General features: G+C 38.4%; 1 protein-coding gene across 3 annotated transcripts; it reads left to right on the top strand.

Annotated features, from left to right (window-relative positions):
* The first annotated feature begins 279 nt into the window (after positions 1 to 279).
* On the top strand, positions 280 to 8,249 carry LOC121798375 (dentin sialophosphoprotein-like). 3 transcript variants are annotated; one of them, XM_042197342.1, is made up of 12 exons: positions 280 to 807; positions 1,217 to 1,294; positions 1,809 to 2,609; positions 3,212 to 3,297; positions 3,377 to 3,840; positions 4,007 to 4,507; positions 4,616 to 5,294; positions 5,402 to 5,632; positions 5,732 to 5,856; positions 6,375 to 6,727; positions 7,071 to 7,505; positions 7,596 to 8,249. In XM_042197342.1, exons 1-12 carry the CDS (start codon positions 739 to 741, stop codon positions 8,061 to 8,063), a joined length of 4,290 nt encoding a protein of 1,429 aa, XP_042053276.1. In that variant the 5' UTR covers positions 280 to 738; the 3' UTR covers positions 8,064 to 8,249. The 3 variants fall into 3 exon arrangements, with proteins under 3 accessions (XP_042053276.1, XP_042053277.1, XP_042053278.1); XM_042197343.1 differs by lacking the exon at positions 1,217 to 1,294; XM_042197344.1 differs by lacking the exon at positions 280 to 807 and having other exon boundaries at positions 1,214 to 1,309.
* Positions 8,250 to 21,713: the final 13,464 nt, after the last annotated feature.

Here is a 21,713-nt window from a genome sequence, read left to right as displayed (position 1 = left end):
ATTAATTTATTAAATGCTATTGCCATAGCCTTCAAGAAAATATATACTCCTATATAATTTTAACACTTATACTATTGTTCATTTTAACACGCGATAAATAAAAGAATCTTGGAAATATACATGAAAGAATATATTCCATTTACCAAACGAAATCTGATTATTTTAGCTTCTAATTCAATCCGCATCATTTTCCAGAATATTAGCTGCCCACAATTATATACGAGTGTTTTAATTTATTTTATACTCCTATATATATAGAGTAAGAGGAGGAGAAAGAGAGGTGGAAATATAAGGAAAGATTGTGTAATCTATATTTTTTTGTAGAGAGAGAAATATTTCGGAAAGAGAGAGAGGAAGAACTTGTTGAAACTCGGCAACACTGCCAAAACCATCAAAAGCCGATACATGCCTTCAGTAGTAAACTCTCCTCATATATTTCCTTTTGAATCCGGCAAACATTCTCGTTGCAGCAAATCCCACAAGTTTCTTTATTGGGGATTTTTTCCAGATCTTTTAATTATATATGTGAATTCCAGTGAATGATTTTCGATTTATCCACTCCAAGCTCTCTAATTCCAATCCAATTTCCGCTATTAATCAGTTAATCATCAGACAGTAATTGAGAGGCAAACAATTTCTATTTCCTGAATTTGGCCTAGTTTATTATCGCTTGAGCTTTGCCCGATTTCGATAATTGCTCGGATAATTAATGCTTGATCGACCCGGGGCAACCCGTCGATGAGAAATCGGAGGCAGCGGACTCTCCAAGATACATGCGATGTCACTCCCACTCTATCTCAGCCGCAGGCATGTTTTTTTTATATCCTTTTTGAAACCTAACCTTTTAGGGTTCACTTGATTCCTCACATTTTGATTTCCTTTTTTTAATTACTTATTTTGCAAATCTCTGGCACGCTCATTGCTGTGGTTGTCTCAAGTTTCTGTTTTGATTCATTCGATTGTTTGATTTAAATGAGATATGTGATGAACTTGCAGATTTTTGGGCACTGGATTTATCTCTACACACGAATGCATGCCTTACCTAGAATAGTTATAATTTGACAAGTGTATAGAACCTGTTACGCCACTTAAGTATAGTTGTGCTGACGGAGTCTTTGGTGCATTATGTAAATATATATGCTCTGGCAGTGTTAGTTTCACTGTGCTAGCGGTTGGAACTTTAGTTTTCATTATTGTATTTTTATGTGTTCGTCAGATTACCCCTGTATTGAGAGGAAACGTTAGGATGCTAGGACCAAGTGATGAAGCAAATTGTGACTCACTGACCAATATGGTGAGATAATATCCGGTAAACACTTCTTTGCATCATGTCCTGTTGCATTTGCCTCTTTTGCACTTCTGTCTTGCTCTTCCTCTTCATAGTTGCCCTAAATTATCATATAATGCTCATCTTTTTTATTTTTTATTACTGTGATGGTCTAAGATAGCTCATCGTATTAAGCTTTTTGAAGATTTGTGATGAGAATTAGAGCTCTTTGAATGTTATTCGAAGAGTACATGTTTTATCTCATTTGGCATGTGCGGTTACACATCTTCTGGGTCTCTCTCTCAGAATGCTGATAAATACTTTAAATGCTTCATAATTCTTTTCATTTGATGTTGATGACAATGGTGCATCTATATACTTCACGTTAGCAGTTGAATCAATAAATGTGCTAGATGTCAGCTGTGCACTGCATTTTGATTTTATGATCCTACTTTCTCCTCCGATGCTTCCAGCACACAATTGTTCTGGCTTAATTCATGCTCTAAAGTTAACTCATTTTATTGATTTGTTAATTGGTTAGGTGACATCTGAAAATAGCAGCCATTGCTCCAGTAGAAGCTCAAAGGACCATTTAGGGAAGCCTTGGTCATGCAACGTGTGCTCTGCTCCTTGCTCTTCCTGCTTTCATATTAATAAGGCTCTACTGAAATCAAACAATGAGCATGGTGGAGAAACCTGTGCTGGGAATACTGAAACTGGGCAATTAAGCATACTGAGCACTGTTGGAGGCATGGATTCAACTGCTGATTCCTTTTCTGAAAATGCAGCAGGTAAGGCTTCTTCAAGGACTTCCAATGCATCCGATGGCCGGAGATCTCCAGAAGGTCATGATGATTGCTTGTCATGTGTCAGTGGAACTGACGAACAGTTGAATAGAAAATCTGATACGGAAGATAGTGGGAATAAGTGTAATAAGCAGAACGGCGGAGAAATTTTTAGGAAGATGTCACCTAGTAGCTCACAAACAGGGACATATTCGCAAAATTCAGGCACAGTAGGAACTTATCTTAGAAAAAGCACTGATGATGCTACTGACATACAGAAGGTTCGGAATACCTCTGAAGCTTCCAATGGTAAGAACTTACCACATGAAGAAAACCCAGTAAATGTAAAGGGTGATGGGCCTTCAGATACTAAAGTAGAGTCATTGAAGGGTTCAAATGAGCATTTAAATTCATCATCACCTAATGGCGTGGCTTCTGATGATGTTTGTCGTGATCCTCCAAAAATGAATTTGAACCCCACAGAGAAGAATGATGACATGGAGATTGACCCTCATCCTGCTGATGAGAGTGATGACTCAGATATGGTGGAACAAGATGTAAGAAAGTGGTATACAGTCCTGTTTCAATAATTTGATAATCTGGCCAATCATTATGTTTTGATGGTATTAATTCTACTCATATATATGGAACAACAAAAATGATCATATTTCCGGGATCTCTCTAATAAGTAATAAACCTATAGTTTGTACAAGCATGACTCATTATGGACTGAGTCTGACACCCCCTTTGATATTTAGTAAACTAATAAATACTTCGGAGTCTTTTTGAGTTCATGAAGCCTGGAGATCATGAAACTAAATATATGTGGGGTGGACTAGCACTTGTGTTCAGTTACATGGTTATTTTTCTGCTGACCATTTCTAGAGCTTAAATTTCCAAATTGATTTAAGATAATTCTAAGCACTTGATGATTAAAATCCGGTCCCAATATTGCTATTATTCCTTTTATTTTGAAAAAGTTAAGTATCACTTAATGTCGACAAGATGCTGCTGCTGATTTTTCTACTGGTATATGCATATATGAAGAATGTTGAAGATTTGAGTTGTTTATAAGCAAGATATTGCACCATATACAATTTCCTCATGTAATTAATTCTTTTCATACATGTGTCTGTTAATTTTTTTTTCTGATGAATAGGTGAAAGTCTGTGATATCTGTGGGGATGCGGGGAGGGAGGATTTGCTTGCTATATGCTCTCGGTGCACTGATGGAGCAGAACACACGTAAGTATTTGGATTCCTAAGAGATTTTAACCATGTGATTTTGCAAAATTGTGCATTTGAAATCATTCTTGTTTTCCAGGTACTGTATGCGGGAAATGCTGGAGAAACTCCCTGAAGGTGAATGGCTTTGTGAAGAATGCAATACACTGGAGCTGGCAGGAAAAGGAAAGCAAGAAAAGATTGGAAGTGTGTATGAAAATGAGAAAAATAATTCATCTGGTCGAGTAAGTGAAAACTTAAACAACTCTGATGTTGAGGGACGCAGAACAAAAAGTTCAACAAAAAATCCTTCTAAAAGGCTTCGAGATGACGAAGATGCTGAAGTTTCTTCTATTGCAAAAAAGCCTGCCCTTGAGTCGACAGTTAGGTCGCCAAAGTCGTCCAATTCCAAACAAGCTGTTCTTTCTCGCATGAGTTCTTTAAAAAACTTGGATAAGGGTAGACTACGGTCTCCAAATCGTTCTACTTTAGACACAATCCCAGCTAATGATGTTACAGAATTGGCCAAGCCTTCTTTAGATGCACGAGGGCTCAATTTACGAGGTAATAATGCGTATTTGGCCAAGCCTTCTTCTTTGTCTTACGAAGTTTGCCATTGAGTGGAAGTGTAATCTGACCATGTTAAGTTAGTCTTTCATGAGAGGTTTCTACTGGCAATCATCTCAGTTCCTAGTCCTAGATTATTGACAATTTATTTCCGTCCTTGCAGGTAATTTCTCAAAATCTAATTCTTTCCATTCTCTGAATTCAAAACCAAAGACCAAGCTCGTAGATCAAGTTGTTATTCAGAGGCAGAAATCAGCTAAGGAACATGGTTCTTTCCGTCTTAAAGAGGATGTTGTCAGATCTATAGGCAAATCTATGTCATTTAGATCTACAAATTCCAATCGTTTTGAATCAAAAATAAAGATGTTATCTCCTAGATCATCTAACATCCATGACGTTAAAAATACAAAAGAGAGGAGTGCATTTGAAAGGCAGCGCTCATTCAGAACAGAACATCCATCAAATAATTCAGTGATGGGTGCTTCCATGAGTTCGACATCACGAATTGATAAAAGACCATCCTTCAGGGCAGAATCATCTTCACTTGCCTCCCCAACCAATCACCAGGAGGTGAAGCAAGTACACACTGATGGTAAATCAACAGCATTATCAAGGTCATTTAGTCTTGCATCTCGAAGGAATGCAGATTTACCCAGTACTACAGGTAGAGTTAGATTTCAGCTTTCTCAGTTGGTTTCTGATACAGCCTTTTTGTCCTTTGAACTACTACTTATATATTTACTTCATGATTTTTTAATATTTGTATAACCAGGTGAATTTAAGAGACCATCAAAACATGGCCATAGTATTCCTGTGGTTTCTTCTGCCAATGGAGCTAATAATACTGAACAAAAATATAATTATACTAGCTTGAAGCAGGATCCTGCATCACGTGATGTTTCTGAAAAGTTGTCTATTAGTGCTAGTGAAGGTGTATCTGATGGATTGGTTCAGTCTAAGGATTTAGCAAATTCTGCTGATCGACCTAGGGAATATTCTGGAAGCCGCTTGGGCCCACCATCTATGAGGTCCTCAAGAGATGAAAGTGACAACCTGAAAGCTGCAATTGAAGCTGCTGTTCTGAGGAAACCAGGAGTCTACAGGAAGCATAGAGCTTCTGGTCAATCTGATCAGTCATCTGCTCCAATGTTGGCTCATGTAGCTTCTCATATAGACCACATGTCAAGTGCCAAAAGTAGAAAACTATCTTCTGACGCGGAGCTAGCTGAGTGTCCTCCAATATCTCGGAAACCTACTTCTGACCCTCTTAAAGAGGAAACTCCCAATTGCATAAAGCAGCCCTTGCTGGTTCGTGCGGAGGGTGCTTCTTCTGGAGTTCGAGATGGTGTCCATGTTGCCATTTCCTCGAGGGATGCACTCAGTAATGTTCCAGCAGTAATGCCTCTCTTGTTGAAATCCGTAGCAATCCCTGAGCATGAATATATTTGGCAGTATGCACTTATCTCTCACTAATTTATTTTGATTGTTTACCTCCAGAAAAGCTTCGGTAGTTTCATATTCTCCATCATCCTGAGAGCTGTGTGCTCTGTATGTGCAGGGGAAGTTTTGAGATTTGTCGAAGTGGTCAAACATTTGATTTGTGGGATGGAATCCAAGCTCATCTATCTACATGCGCTTCACCTAAAGTTGCTGAAGCTGCAAACAAATTTAATAACAGAATTATACTCTATGAAGTTCCTCGCGCAAGCACCTGGCCTGCCCAGTTTCAGAAAAATGGTGTTGGAGACGATAACATAGCCCTTTTCTTTTTTGCTAAAGATCTTCAGAGGTAATATCTTGTTGTTTACCTTACACTCACAAATAATATAGTATTATTTTGATTGGTATTGCCATTTATATCTAAAAGTTTGCCTCTTTAATGGTACAGTTACGAGAAAATTTACAAAGTTTTATTGGATAATATGATGAAGAATGACCTTGCTCTCAGAGGAAATATCAACGGTGTTGAGCTCCTCATATTTCCTTCTAATCAGCTTCCTGTTAAATTGCAACGTAAGTGGAGAAACTATCTCTTTTTTCTTCTCAATTTGCACTTTTGCAGTGTAAGTGGAACACCTGCTCATACATTGTAGTATGACCTTTCCTTTACCTGTGCCTGTGTTTGATTGCCCTTGTATTGAACATTGATTTTGATATAAGGTGAAATGATCTCATATGTTTTGTCATAATTGATACATCTATATGATATCACATTTCTCATTCAGGGAGTTGCCTCTGTAATGATTGAGCACTTCTTCTAATATGGTGTGACTTGGAAGTTCTTAAGAATGGATTGGTCAGATGTGCCTGTGTTAGGTGTCAGCCAGACAATGTGAACTACAATGATACTGGCTTACACCATTGCTATTGTCCTTTAGTGTTATTTAACATAAAGTTGTGATATTAGAAACCTAGTTAGATGTTTATGCCGTAGAACATTGAATGTAATAGTCACTGACTCATGCTTCTACTCTTATGTGAGTGTGATGTTGCAAGCCACAGTAATTTATTTTTTCTTCATTTACATGCAGGGTGGAATATGTTATTCTTCCTTTGGGGTGTTTTCAGAGGAAAGAAAGAACCTAACCCCCAGAAAATGCCTGAATCCACAATTGCACCTCGAGATATTCCTCCCCCAATAATGTCTTTGCCTGAAAATAGATGCTCACTCACGCCTATCTCTGATAATGCAAGCCAAGATAGACATCCAGGGCTTAAAGTGCCTGCTTCAGAAGAGTTACAGGATGTACCCAGTGTTGTTAAAAGAGATGTTGGTATGAATATATCTCTTCCGGATCAGCTTGGACATGGGCTAAGTTCTAGTTCGGCATCTACAGAAAAAGGTGATGGTCCAAAGCAATGTGGAGGGTGGGGTTCTTATCAGGTACTGTTCATTTTTTTGGAACAATTGATATCATGCGGCTGGCCTAGATTGAAAACTATTAAATGATCATACTGTGGCAGACTTCATATTTATCTGACGTACCATTATGTACCTACCCACCTTCATACACATTTTCCTTCCTCTTGTTCCCTTTTTTAAGTTCCGAAGTTTTTTTTTTCTGGCTTCAGACATTGTCTTTCCTTGGTTAGTGCTGTAGTCTAAATTAGCCTATTTTTTCTGCTCTTTGTTTGTTCATGGTAGTGAAAGGTTTTGACTTTGTTTGTTTTGCTTGGCTGATGTTTACTAAGCTTTATTCTGCTGGCATTTATATTATTTCCAACAGGAAAATGCCATCAGTTCAGGGTGCTGCCCCCCTGTTGCTGTGACGGGCCTTGAAGCTGGAAGGGACCAAACGCTAATGGAAACTAAAACTCCACTTGACAATCCGTATTCACTACATGATTCCTGCGAATCAGTGGCTAGCATGCCTAAGGACCGCACATGTGAAGGAGTTATATCGGAGAAAACAGGTCATCTAGATGAGTTAAAGTTACGAATGGATGCTATAGATCTATCAAGAGATGCAGAACTGCCCATGGAGGTTGACAGGTGCATTACAGACCTAAATGTGGAGCCCGACAAATGGCTCTTTAGCCATAAAGAACCGGTGCTTCGTGGACCGTCATCATCAGGAAATGATGATCTTTCTTCTGGAACTGGTTATGCATCACCCGGAAATGCTAATATGCATAATGATACTGTCAGAACACTTGAAAAAGTAAGTACACACAGACGAACACTTACTATATGTATACATGGCAATATAATTTTATCTTAGACTTGTATTGGTGATGGTTTTGTGTCATAGGTAAATCATGTTCCTACGGTCTCGTATGCACTGCAGAGTCAAGATGGTGAATCTGATCTTGGGTCTATCCCTAAATACTATGAACATGGGCATGGTGAAAAGTTCTTCTTCCCTGTGCAATCGCAGCCACCCAATCCCTGGAAAACACATCTACTGGATGATGATGGGCTTAGTGACAAAGCACCGAATCTAGAGCTTGCTTTAGGGGCTGAAAGAAAACCACAGAGTTTGGGCATTGAGCCGCTATTTCTTAGAAAAATAGATCGTAAATTACACGATGAACGTATTCTGGAAGAGGCGAGGAAGAAGAAGGCAGAGGAGGATGTATCAGCATCCCTTTCCCTTTCTCTGTCTTTTCCCTTCCCAGAGAAGGAGGTGGAGGCCAAAAGTGAGCAGCAGGTCTTGTCTCAGAGGAAACATGTGAATACCTCTTCAAGGTTTCTATTTGGAAAATTGAGAGACAATTAGATAGTGTTGGGGAAAATCATAATGCTGATTGGTACAGACAGGATTAAACTATAATTTTGCTAGGTATTTTATTTTTCGTTTCTTCAGTTTGCAACTCCAACAGTCCTAAACGGCTGGTTGTATATAAGTAGAGTATAGTAGCCTCATGACTCTTTGTGATATGAAATTTTTTTCTCTCACAGATTACTTTTTATCCGCCTTCACATTTTGATTTAGTGCCCTAAACTAAAGTTATTTAGTTTTCTTTACAATTTAGGCTTCAACTCCGCACTTCGTTCATTTAATGAAAATTGTCAAGTGATGGTGTATGTTAAGAGTTGGTGCCTAAATTTTGAAATTGCATCAAATGTGGTTCTCAAAACTTTAATACTACTAAACTTCTTGATGTAAGACCACTTTTTGAAAAAAAAATGGTTCAAAATATCATCCGGTCTTTAAAGGACCTTTTAGTCTGTCTGTTGGCGAAGAGAGAGAGAGAGAGAGAGAGATTTCCACGATTTCTTTTTCTAAATTTGCATCCCCGAACTACGTGCATGCAGGGGTTTTCGACCAGCCCATTATCCACTACTAAGTACGAAATTTGTGTACAATAATAGAATAGAAAAATCTACATAAAAAGTTGGACTGCCTCAACAAATTATCATTTCTCTTTAAGTCTAAGTAATTAGATAAAAATGTTACATGTTAGAACTAAAAAAAGTGATAAAGAATTGTTCCTCTAGCAATAATAAAGTTATGGATATAATTTCAAAGTTTATATAGGAATTTACTTAAAACTTAAAACATGAGTCCCACTCTTCCAACTCAGAATATACTATTCTACTTATTCTCTAATTGATTCCATAAATTTCATCATCTAAATCATATTGATGGCATATTTGAGGTGTATTTGACAATTTGCATTTCGGTAGAATAGCAGATCATAAATTGATATCTGTTTCTTTGCATAATTATTATACATTGGGTTCATAAAATATTAAAGAATGAAAAGAAACAGAAACTCGGAGTGGAGTCAGCTAGCAGCGGAAGAGGAAAGAAAGAGGGCAATTTGGTCCAGAAAAGTAAGATGCTGAGGCCGATCGCCTCTCCTCCGCCACATCGCCTCCCGTGGGCGTGGGCGTGTAGACGAGGGGGAGGGGGTGCAGGGTGGAGATGAGGGAAGCCCTGCTTCAGAGTGCCGTAGGTGAATATCAGCGTCGCCGCCGCGGGCACTCTCATTCAGGATTTCTCTTTCGGTTTTTATGGATGTGAGATTCTCTTGAGAATTTGTATGAGAGTACTACTATAATTCACCATTAAATTGATGCTCTGCTTTATATAAATATATAATCCTGTGTGTTTTTGTGTGACGTATCCGTGGGGTATAGTATTATCCATAATACGGAATGTGTGTATGTGCGTATCCGTGGGGCCCACACCGGTATGCGATTCATGCTTAATTTCTAGATGGAATATAATATTTTGCCCCACAATAACTGAATTGTATTTCATTATTATTATTATTATTATTATTATTATTGAGTTATTTTTTTAAAAAAAAACTTTTTATTATATTTCAATATTAGTATTTTTTAAAAACTCATGCTCAATAGAATTGATTAACTATCTTCAAATTGAGAAAGTATTATATTGTGAAATTTGGATTGCTTATTGTCTATTTGAATGCTAAATAAAAATTAAAAATGTCTTAGAGTAAAAAAAGTAGTACGACCTTGTTGAAAAAAAATTCAAAATATCTTGAACAAAACATATAGAAAATACAAAACTGAAAAATTGTAATGAAAGAATGTCTAAGAGGTGAGTATGCATAATGCATGTCTCATTGGACATATCAAAATGATGATTATGGACGCACTCTTGGTACTTACACTATTAGTATTTATTTATTTTAAGGTAAAAGAGGGAACATTGTAATTGGTGCATTCTTGGTTTATTCTTGTTATCAACGAAATAATGTGACGTGTCGATTTGTTTGTTTTGTTGATGCTAGCGGATCCTATCTTAGAAATAGCTCTAAATTAAATAGAATGGCAAACATATTAGGACAATACAGATTTTTAAAAATTTATGTTTGTTTATTTTTACTTTTTAAACGTGTCATATAACTGTGTAGAATTTATTTATCGAAGACAATTCTGCCATTGGTTGCAACCTGAATTCGATTGAGTCTATCCGGTTAGATTTCCTATGCAAGAAGTCCATTGCAAACATGGACACATCTTACTAATATGCACAAGAATATATGTCTCTTTCGTCGTTCCTTTTCGATGTATACTATCCAAGATTATGTTTTATCTTCAGCCCATAATCCTTACACGTGCTTGTTTCATTCATAACAATAACGTCCAAAAAATATTTTATGGCATTATTGATTACTACACTACTATTTACTAACATACTGCTACTCAAATTATTTTATAGATAGAATGTAAAAAGATAAATCATTTATATGATAATGTTATAATGTATGTAGGAGTATAAATGTACTACTCCCTTTGTCCCGTGCTATTAGCACTTTATAATTTTGGCTCGTCTCGAACAATTCACACTACAATATTACCGACGGAAAAGTTGAAATTAAAGAAGGAAATTTCCTTTGGTAAATTTGATGTTTTTTAGTGGTATTTAATTAATATATTATATTTAATTAAGTATTATATTATTAAGTGATCTCTCATTACACTTATGGTGTGTTCGGTTTGCAAGATTGTATCTCGGGATTAAATATGTAGTGTGTTTGGTTCATGAGATTCAATCTCACAACTCAATCCTAGATGGATAATCATGGGATAATTAGTCATAGCTAACCCCCTATGACTAAAGTAATATCACATTTCAATCCTAGATTATATCTTGATATTATTTTATCTTGGAAACCGAACACTACATTAAAATACTAATTTAATTACATAAAAATTCAATCTCAAATTAACGATCTAAATTAAAAAGTAAGAGTAATATGAGAGGGAGGGATTTAAGTTATTCAATATCCAATCGATTTGATAGATAGTTATCTCGTGCGAGTAGGAGATTTATTATCGAGCTTGGACAGCCCTTTTCCATTTTCTTGGGCTTAATGATAAAACGAAGCAATTAAACAACGGTAAAAGACTAGAAACTTATATCTACCTTGCTTTTTCCTTACATAGACAGACCATAATGGAAAAGTTGGTTAATGTACTCCACTTATGTGATCCGTTAAATAAAGATTCAACGCAACCAACATAAAAATATAAAAGATATACTTAAAGTAAAACAAACAATATATATGAGAAGTATAGACATCTCTACATATATTTGCATGAAGAAGGTGAATGGTTGAATGCCTATGAAGGCTTCCGAAACACAAAATTGTTTAAATTGTAGAGATTCTCAAATCCGGAAGTAAATCTTTTCATGTGTGAGGTTAAATTAGTTTAATTTATAATAACAAGGAGTCTCATGTCCGTAAAGGAAATGGGTATATAATTGTCATGCCCGCATTTTCTAAGGATAGAAAACACGGTTGATCGCTATTAGGGGAGGATTAAAGAAGCGGGGAAGAAAGGGGAAAACAACACAACTCGACCAAAACTCGAAACAAATGGGAATAACACGAATAAAATCAGAGTATCTCAACAACCAGCAACTAAAAAATGAATATTATCTCAGCGATACAAGAACTCAAAAGGACAACTACTCAACGGAAGCATTTGAGAGAATGAATATGCCACGTGTGAAGACATGACACATTCTACACACTTAAATTTCTTCAACGGTCTTGCTCAACACCCACCACACCCGTCACGCTCAACCTGCACATTTTTAAAAAGAAATGCAGGGCTGAGTACTTGATGCACTCAGTGGACACATGCCAAAATAATTTTATTAAAACAGTTATATCATGCCACCATTGAGTGACCTCGGGGTTTTAACTTGAAAAGGCCCGAAACACTAAAAATATCTCAAACACAAACTTTCTACTCATCCTCAAATCATTTTTCCTCATCATTTCAAAACACAACCATTTTTCCTCGAATTATTTAAGAAACTGCCATATCTATTCCTTAGGGTGCCGTGTAAGGGCCCACTTTCCATGAAGCACGAAAACCGGCCAACCCGTTCGATGACTCACGGTCCTCATCGTGTACACTAGTCCGAGTAGGGACGCACCCTTGCTAGGCCCTGAATTCGATTAAACTCATAGTAGAGACTCACTCCCCACTAAGCAATCATCAATATCAACATCAATCTCATCAACATCAACAACATAATATGAAACGAGAATGTGGCCGCAAACTCAATCACTCGACCGGCTGACCCAAAAGACGGCTCACGATCCCCATTGGTGTACACTAGCCTGAGTAGGAACTCACTCCCTAGTCAGACCCGAATTCGATTTCAATAGGTCTAGTAGGGACAACTCCCTTGCTAAACAAACAGATAGACATTTCTCAAAACAAAAACATGACATGACATAAACATTCCCTTTGCAAACTTTATTTTCCTCAAAAACGTATTTGAAACACAAATCACTTTTCTGTCAAGGTCGAGCATCAATTCACATCACATCAACAGAGTCAAACAATTTATAATATCACTCAATAAATCAACACATAGCACCACATAACATGCGGAACAACACTTTCACTTTGATCACATATCTCGCCTCATCATTGGAATAAATATAATAAATAAATCGCACATAACATGATGCTCAAACCGATATATTAAAACGAAAGCTCTTGAAAATACTTTAGTTCGAAAGCCCACCTCATTCGTTTAAAGCCTTAACTTGTGTTCCATCCCATTCCATTCTTGAGAAGCATGCATAGAGTCACCCTTTGATTTAATGTACTCCAATCCATCTCCTTTCCTAAAACAATAGGCCCAATCCAAATCTATAAATTAATTTATATTGCCTAAAACATTTAAATAAAACAAGGCCACCTTTCTTCTTTTTCTCACCATACGTGAAATCCCAAAATGGGATTTGAGAGCATCTTTAACGCTATGGGTCGGGCCGCAAATTGCAAGTCCCGGCCCGTCCCACGCGTTACACGGAAGAGCAGCACGGCCTGGGCCGGTCCCTGGGCCGCGTTCCCGGCCTGGTGACCGTCCCGCGGCCCGGCCCAGCGCGTTAATCGGAGAGGGGCCGTGATGGAAGAAGGAATTTTTGCCAAAAATTGGAAGAGGAAGAAGAGGGAGGAAGATGAAGAAGAGGGGCGGCGACGTGCTGCAGATTTGCAATTATTTTTCTGAATTTTTACATTTTGGAAGAGGAAGAAGAGAGAGGGGGAGAGGAAGAAGAAGGAGAGGGGCGACGTGATGCACATTTGTAATTTTTTTTGATTTTTTTTTAATATTCTATTTTTTTTATATTTTTTAGGTTATAATTTATTGTTTTTATATTAAAAATGAAATTCTCGTGTTATAAATGAAATTTTCCGTGTTATAAATTTCCGGTGTTTTTTTTATTTTACGTGTAAAATAGGTTGAAGTTGTGAATAGTGTCATTTATTAGTTGCGGCCTGGGTTGTGACCTGCAGGGTTAGAGCAGTTGGGGCTTGAGCTTCAACTGTAGAGGAATGATGACGTGGCGGGACTTGGGGCCGGGACGAGGTTATTTATGCCCTTAGGTCCCCTTCTCAACTTTAAAATTTACGTCCGTCATCTTTCACTCTCGCCCAAGCTCTCTCTCCAGCCGTCTCTCTCTTCGCACCACCTCAACCAGTCGCCTCCGTCGACCCGCCTTCGTGCTGCTGCTCGATCGTGGTGCAAGACAGAAGTCGCCGCCGTCTAAAATCTGGATTAATGAGACCACCAAAGATTTCGGCAGCCAACGCCGTCTCTCCCTCGCTCAATACGAAGTATAGCACCAAGTCGTCTCCCTCTATACTCCCAGAAACTGAGAATCCTCAAAAACATTAGAGAACTCCAATTCTCCCTCTTCTCATAAATTGACAGCATCACCTATCTCTCCCTCCTTCTCTACCATTTCTCCAATTCACCCAATACAGCAGATCTCATCTCCCTCGTTCTAAAAGTCGGTGCCGCCTCACGCCCCTCCGTCGCCGCTCTCCGTGGTCGCTACTTCCCCAATCTTGTTTGTTTAATTTCTGAATTTGAATTCTCCTTTTCGCCGCCTCGCATCCTCTCTCTTTTCCCTCGGTCACAACGCAGCGCCGCTGTTCGCTAGATGCAACGCTGTCTCTGTGTCCCCTTTTCTATAGCTGTTCGGTTGAGGAATGCCACCGCCGCTGCTGCTGTTCGCCTAGGTCCAGCCACCGCCGGCTCATTGTCTATCAACCTCTCTCTCCCTCTCAATTCAGAAGTGTTGGAATTATCAATTTGATAACTACTTAGTTATCAAGTTGATTAAGTTAGAAGCTTCTTAAGTACTTAGTTGTCAATTTGATAACCAACTTAGTTATCAATTTGATAACTATCTCTTAAGTAGTAAAATAAAAAATGATCACCACTTATCTTTCCTAAGCCTATATATATGTGTGGGGGTTGAAGGAGAGATAATAACAAGATCAAGATCACAATTCTCTAAACTAGTTCTCTCATTTAGCCATTTAGGAGCATAGTCTCCTCAATTCTCGAAACTCCGAAAGTTCGCCGGTGCCTAGAGAGTTTGAGGTGCTTCTACTCTCTAGGACGAAGTCGTTTTATCTTTGGGGACACTACGCCAATCCGTGAGCACTAGCCGAGGCGTAACTTGTCTTGCGGAAAGAGGGCTTTCCTCGACTCGACTTATAGTTAGTACTGTAATTTTCTATTTTCGTTGTAATTTCCGTTTCAGTTGTATTTGTATTGCTTTTCGGTTGTAATAGTTAGAGTACTGCCTGTAAACGGCTCGGGAATTTTCCCAATTTTATCCAACAGTCGCAAGACAAATTAGTCGTACTCTAGGTGATGTCGGCCGAAGTTACGATGGACGGAAACCATGGAGCTGGAGGAAACGAACACCAACAAAATGGATCTACTTTTTCTGCTGCCAAAACATCGGTGTTGACACCTGTTTCGACCTCGAGGGTGATGCCTCAGGCCAATAAGCCAGAGAAATTTAAGGGCTCTGAATTTAAACGTTGGCAACAAAAGATGTTGTTCTACCTAACTACGTTAGGTGTTGCCAACTTCCTCACGGAAGATGCGCCAGTCGTATCTGAGGAAGAGACGGACTTCCATGTCCGGAATGCCTATGATGCTTGGCATCAAGGCGATTTCTTGTGCAAGAATTACGTCCTGAACTGCTTAGAGGATAGTCTTTATTCTATCTTCGCATGGACTAAGACCTCAAAAGAATTGTGGGAGGCTCTTGACAAGAAGTACCGCGTCGAGGACGCCGGTACAAAAAAGTATGTAGTTGCAAAATTTTTGGACTACAAGATGGTGGACTCTCGTTCAGTGGTGGCGCAAGCCGAAGAGCTGCAAATCATAATCCATGATGTCCACGCTGAAGGAATGGTCTTACCATATCAGTTCATTGTTGCGGCAATGATTGAGAAACTTCCTCCGTGTTGGACAGATTTTAAAAATTATCTGAAGCACAAACGGAAGGAGATGAAGCCTGAAGACCTGATTGTTCGTCTTCGTGTCGAAGAGGACAACAGGCGCTATCATCAGAAGCCGGGAAGCTCGGAAGACTCAAAGGCAAATCTGATAGAGCGAGGAAGATCCTCAAAACGTCCCCGCCCGAATGAGAAAGATAAAGGGAAAGGGAAGGCAGTTGCCCGAAAGTTTGAAGGCAACTGCTATAACTGTGACAAATCGGGTCATATGGCGAAGGACTGCCGAAAACCCAAGAAAAAGAAAGCCAAGAAAGATCTGAACCTGGTCGAGAAGAACTTCGATGAGGATGACTTGGCGGCCGTGGTCTCTGAAGTGAACCATGTAGATAACCCAAAGTCTTGGTTTATCGACACTGGATCGACTGTACATGTCTGCTCAGATCGAAATCAGTTTTCAACATACAAACAAGTCGAAGGGAAGAAGCTTCACATGGGCAACCAAAACTCATCTGAAGCTATCGGCTTGGGAGAAGTGAAGCTCAAGATGACGTCTGGTCATGAGCTGAAACTGAAGGATGTGCTGCATGTCCCAGACATCCGGAAGAACCTGGTTTCGGGTAGCCTACTTGTTAGTCATGGTTTCAAGTTAGTTTTTATGTCTGACAAGTTTGTATTGACTAAGTTTGGTACTTTCCTTGGAAAAGGTTATCTTTCCAATGGTTTGTTCAAACTAAATGTAACGGTTGTGCGCCGCACTCCGAAATTATCAAGTAATGAAAATGATGCATCTTCTTACTTGCTTGAGTGCTCCGATTTATGGCATTGTAGATTGGGACATGTAAATTTAAATGCTATAAAAAGATTAGTGAATCTCGATTTACTAAAAGTCAACAAATTCAACTCACTTGAAAGATGTGAGGTGTGTGTTGAAGCTAAAATGACTAAGCTGTCGTTTCACTCGGTAGAGCGGAGCACGAAACCTCTAGAGTTGATCCATACTGATGTATGCGATTTGAAAGTTGTGCAAACTAGAGGTGGTAAAAAATATTTTATCACATTTATTGATGATTGCACAAGGTATTGTTACCTTTATCTGTTAAGAGGTAAAGATAAGGCAATTGAAGCGTTTAAAGACTTCAAAAATGAAGCCGAAAATCAACTTAGTTGTCAAATTAAGTGTGTTCGAAGTGATAGAGGAGGCGAATATGTAGCCCCGTTTGCAGAATTATGTCATGCGAGTGGTATAATTCACCAAACTACGGCTCCTTATTCTCCCCAGTCGAATGGCGTTGCTGAACGCAAAAATCGAACATTGAAAGAGATGATGAATGCTCTCTTGATTAATTCAGGGTTACCCCAGAACATGTGGGGGGATGCTGTGTTAACAGCAAATTATATCTTGAATAAAACTCCACTTAAAGGTAGAGATGTGACTCCTTACGAGTTGTGGAAAGGAAAGAAACCATCGTATTCATACCTCAAAGTCTGAGGATGTTTAGCGAAGGTTGAAGTGCCTCTTCCAAAACAAGTTGCAATTGGCCCCAAAACTGTCGATTGTATCTTTATTGGTTACGCACTCAATAGCTACGCCTATCGTTTCTTGGTCCATAAGTCGGCTGTGCCTGACATAGCTGAAGGAACGACCATGGAATCAAGGAATGCTATATTCTTTGAGAATGTTTATCCTTGTAAGAAGCAAGAGGAACGTTCTAGTGAAAGAATGGTGGAAGAAGCTACTAGTTCTCATTCTCTGGAAAGGACGAATCCAAGTATTGAGAATGAAGAACCAAGACGTAGCAAAAGAGCTAGAGTTGCAAAGACCTTTGGCCCCGACTTTATTACTTTTATGTTGGACGATGAGCCAAAGTCACTAGCAGAAGCTCTGTCTGGCCCAGATGCACCATTCTGGCTAGAAGCGATCAATAGTGAAATTGAATCAATTATGAGAAATAACACATGGGTGTTAGTGGACTTGCCAGAAGGTTGTAAGCCTTTAGGGTGCAAGTGGATCCTGAGAAGGAAATATAAAGCTGATGGTACTATTGATAAGTACAAAGCTCGTTTAGTCGTGAAAGGCTTTAAGCAGAAAGAAGGATATGACTTCTTTGATACCTATTCACCGGTTACGAGAATCACTTCTATTCGGATGCTTCTTGCGATTGCTTCATTGCACAATCTTGAGATTCATCAAATGGATGTGAAAACTGCATTTCTGAACGGTGAATTGGAAGAAGAGATATATATGGAGCAACCTGAAGGGTTTGTTGTACCTGGCCAAGAAAGGAAGGTATGCAAACTAGTGAGGTCTCTATATGGATTAAAGCAAGCGCCATTGCAATGGCACTTGAAGTTTGACAAAGTGATGTTGTCAAATGGATTTACTATCAACGAGTGTGATAAGTGTGTTTATATTAAAAACACAGATAATGAGTTTATTATTGTGTCTTTATGTAGACGATATGTTGATTATGGGCAGTAATAATCGCATTATCAACGAGACGAAAAATATGTTGAAAAGAAATTTCGACATGAAAGATATGGGTCTAGCTGATGTGATTCTTGGAATCAAGATTGTAAGAGATCACGAGGCAATTACTTTGACACAATCTCACTACGCTGAGAAAGTGCTCAAGAAGTTCCGCTCATTTGATTGTGAGCCAGCTAAGACTCCATTGGACCCTAATGTGCATTTGAGCGTGCACACGGGTGAGCCTATTGCTCAAGAAGAATATGCAAGGATCATAGGGAGTTTGATGTTTATCACAAGCTGCACCCGACCTGATCTTGCATGTCCAGTGAACATGTTGAGTCGATTTACGAGCAATCCAAGTAACGAACATTGGAAAGCTCTTCGTAGAGTTTTGAGATACTTGAAGTATACTCTCAACTTTGGGCTGCGTTACACCAGATATCCCCAAGTACTTGAAGGGTACTGTGATGCAAATTGGATTTCTGATTCAAAAGACTCATTTTCGACAAGTGGGTATGTGTTCACTGTGGGGGGTGGAGCTGTTTCGTGGAAGTCCACGAAACAAACCTGTATAGCTCGATCCACCATGGAATCTGAATTTATCGCTCTAGATAAAGCAGGGGAAGAAGCCGAGTGGCTTAGAAACTTCCTAGAAGGCATCCCATGTTGGAAGAAGCCAGTGCCCACAGTAGTGATACACTGTGATAGCCAAGCGGCTATAGGGAGAGCACATAATAGTTTGTATAACGGAAAATCTCGACATATACGTCGAAGGCACAATACCGTGAGGCAATTGATCACGAGTGGTGTTATCTCAGTTGATTATGTAAAGTCAAAAGATAACTTAGCAGATCCATTAACCAAAGGGTTATGTCGTGATCAAATGCTTAAGCTGCTAGAAGGAATGGGGTTGAAAACCACATCTAAAAGATGATTATAGTGGTAACCCAACCATACGATTGGAGATCTCATGGGCTTGGTTCAATGGGAAAACGAAGCTATACGAATCTAGTCGTAACACTCAGAAGAACTTAGTCTTCGCCCATTCCTTAGAAAGCATTGAGTGTTGTAACCTGCACGTGGTAAGAGGTTAAGTCTTTAACTTTTAATGATTATTGGAAACCTCTAGGAGGTAGAGTATAGCAGGATACTCGAGAAAGAATCACCTATGTAAGTGAGAAGTGAGGGCCGCTTCAAAATGTGTAAAATCACTTATGAATCCAAAGTGGTGTTCCATGGCCAGAAAAGGACACAAACGTGAGAACTGACGAGTTTGTAAACAATATTGTGTCAATACTATTGTCTCGGTATACACCAAGGAGGAATGGTTCAAGGCATCACGTCCACCAGGCCGCCAGTATGCCCGATCGTATTGACTATGGAAGGTTCAAAGCCCCAAGCTACCATTTCAAATGCAATATTATTTCTTGAGAATTGAGGCTAGCGTCTGCATACATTCATATTCATTCCTCCGATAGAGGTGTGACTAAGATGTTGGTTTGAGCTTGTGAAGCTCTAACCAATGTGGGGGATTGTTGGAATTATCAATTTTTTTGATAACTACTTAGTTATCAAGTTGATTAAGTTAGAAGCTTCTTAAGTACTTAGTTGTCAATTTGATAACCAACTTAGTTATCAATTTGATAACTATCTCTTAAGTAGTAAAATCAAAAATGATCACCACTTATCTTTCCTAAGCCTATATATATGTGTGGGGGTTGAAGGAGAGATAATAACAAGATCAAGATCACAATTCTCTAAACTAGTTCTCTCATTTAGCCATTTAGGAGCATAGTCTCCTCAATTCTCGAAACTCCGAAAGTTCGCCGGTGCCTAGAGAGTTTGAGGTGCTTCTACTCTCTAGGACGAAGTCGTTTTATCTTTGGGGACACTACGCCAATCCGTGAGCACTAGCCGAGGCGTAATTTGTCTTGCGGAAAGAGGGCTTTCCTCGACTCGACTTATAGTTAGTACTGTAATTTTCTATTTTCGTTGTAATTTCCGTTTCAGTTGTATTTGTATTGCTTTTCGGTTGTAATAGTTAGAGTACTGCCTGTAAACGGCTCGGGAATTTTCCCAATTTTATCCAACAAGAAGCAACTTGCCGCCTACATTCTCTTATCCCTATCTGCTCTCGCTGCCTCTACACTCTTGCTCTGATATCTTTTAACTTGCCAACTGTGGGAGGCGTGAATTACGCATATAAATACCACAGCTTGTAGTTTGGGGTTTGATAAAGAGCTTTATTCCTATTTTTCAGCGATGCAGAAGATTATGGCCAAAAATCTAGTAACTGAAAGTTGAGGGGAGAAATCTGCGGTTTTCATTCTCTTCGTGATTGGGTTTCAGAAGAAAGAATAAAAATATGTTTTTGGCTCATATCAAGTGGCTTTAGATTGGTCTAGGAGAGAATAATTGTTTGTCCTAGAAGTAAAATCTTTCTCTCGATAAAAGAAACAAAGGTGAAAAATTTTCAGGTGCACAAACGACGTCCTTTTAAAAACAAATAAAAAAAATAGAAAATATCGGAGTGTTACAATAATTGACTAAAATAAAGTTATAATCGTTCACCTAAAAAATCTAGCTAGAATAATTTAATTTTGATATATGATAAATATGATGAAGATCGAATGATAATGAAGGCTTGGAGACTTGAGTCACTTGACCCATTTGTTCTCTCTCGCTCTTCATGTTTCTTAAACAATTCTAGTATCGTCCTATATTATTTCAATAGTGTCTTTTGAACACGAATTTAATAAAATACTAATATTTATTAAAATAAAATGAAAACAAAATAAAAATAAATTACTTCCTCCATCCCTAAAAAGTATGAACTATTTTCTTTTTTGCCTGTCTTTGAAAAATATGAACTGTTTTCTTTTTAGTCCGTCTCTAAAAAGTATGGACTTTCTAATTTTAGAAACTCATTTTTCTCTTAGGAGGTGAGACTCATTCTTCGCTAACAATACTTTAAAAACTTTTTCTTTCTATCTCTCTTACTTTTCCAAATATGCATTAAAACTCGTGCCGAACCAAATGTTTATACTCTTTGGGGATGGAGGGAGTATAACAAATAAAAAAGAAAATAAAGTAAGAAAAATGAAATAGTATTTTATTCCCTCCACCATGTAAAGTTTGCCACATATTGATCTAACACGAGTTTTAATAATTACTCTCTCTCCCATTAAAAATGAAACGTAGTCCTTTTTGGATTGTCCCATTAAAAATGAAACGTTTCTTAAAATAGAAATAACTGTCTCTCTACTTTTCCCTCTATCTTACTTTTCTCTCTTTACTTTAACTCACAAAACAACAATACATAAAATTTCGTGCCGAAAAGCAAACGTTTCATACTCCCTCCGTCTCACCTTACTTGAGGCGTTTCTTTTTGGCACAGAATTTAAGAAAGTTGTGTTTAATAAGTTAAATAAAGTAAAATAAAGTAGAAGAGAGAATACAATAAGAGAGATGCGAGAAAGTAAAGTAAAAGAAAGAATAAAGTAGGTGTGATTAGATGTTTTATTTTTAGACAAAAAGAGAAATGACTCAAGTAACATGTGATAACCCAAAAAGGAATACGACTCAAGTAACTTGGGACGGAGGGAGTATAACGGTAATTGGCTTGGAAAGTTAGTGAAATAGTAGATGTCCTACTTTTATGCAGTGTTTATAATAAAAATATAA

Source organism: Salvia splendens, chromosome 4, assembly GCF_004379255.2.
Source record: "Salvia splendens isolate huo1 chromosome 4, SspV2, whole genome shotgun sequence".
Taxonomy (NCBI): Eukaryota; Viridiplantae; Streptophyta; class Magnoliopsida; order Lamiales; family Lamiaceae; genus Salvia; species Salvia splendens.
Note: the sequence above shows the minus strand (reverse complement) of the source record. Positions and strands in the feature narration are given on the sequence as shown.

Coding starts and splice junctions, on each gene's coding strand:
- LOC121798375 (XM_042197342.1), top strand. CDS start 739: ATGAGAAATCGGAGGCAGCGGACTCTCCAAGATACATGCGATGTCACT. Junction 5,295..5,401: donor GAGCATGAATATATTTGGCA/GTATGCACTTAT, acceptor CTGTATGTGCAG/GGGAAGTTTTGAGATTTGTC. Junction 7,506..7,595: donor CTGTCAGAACACTTGAAAAA/GTAAGTACACAC, acceptor TTTGTGTCATAG/GTAAATCATGTTCCTACGGT.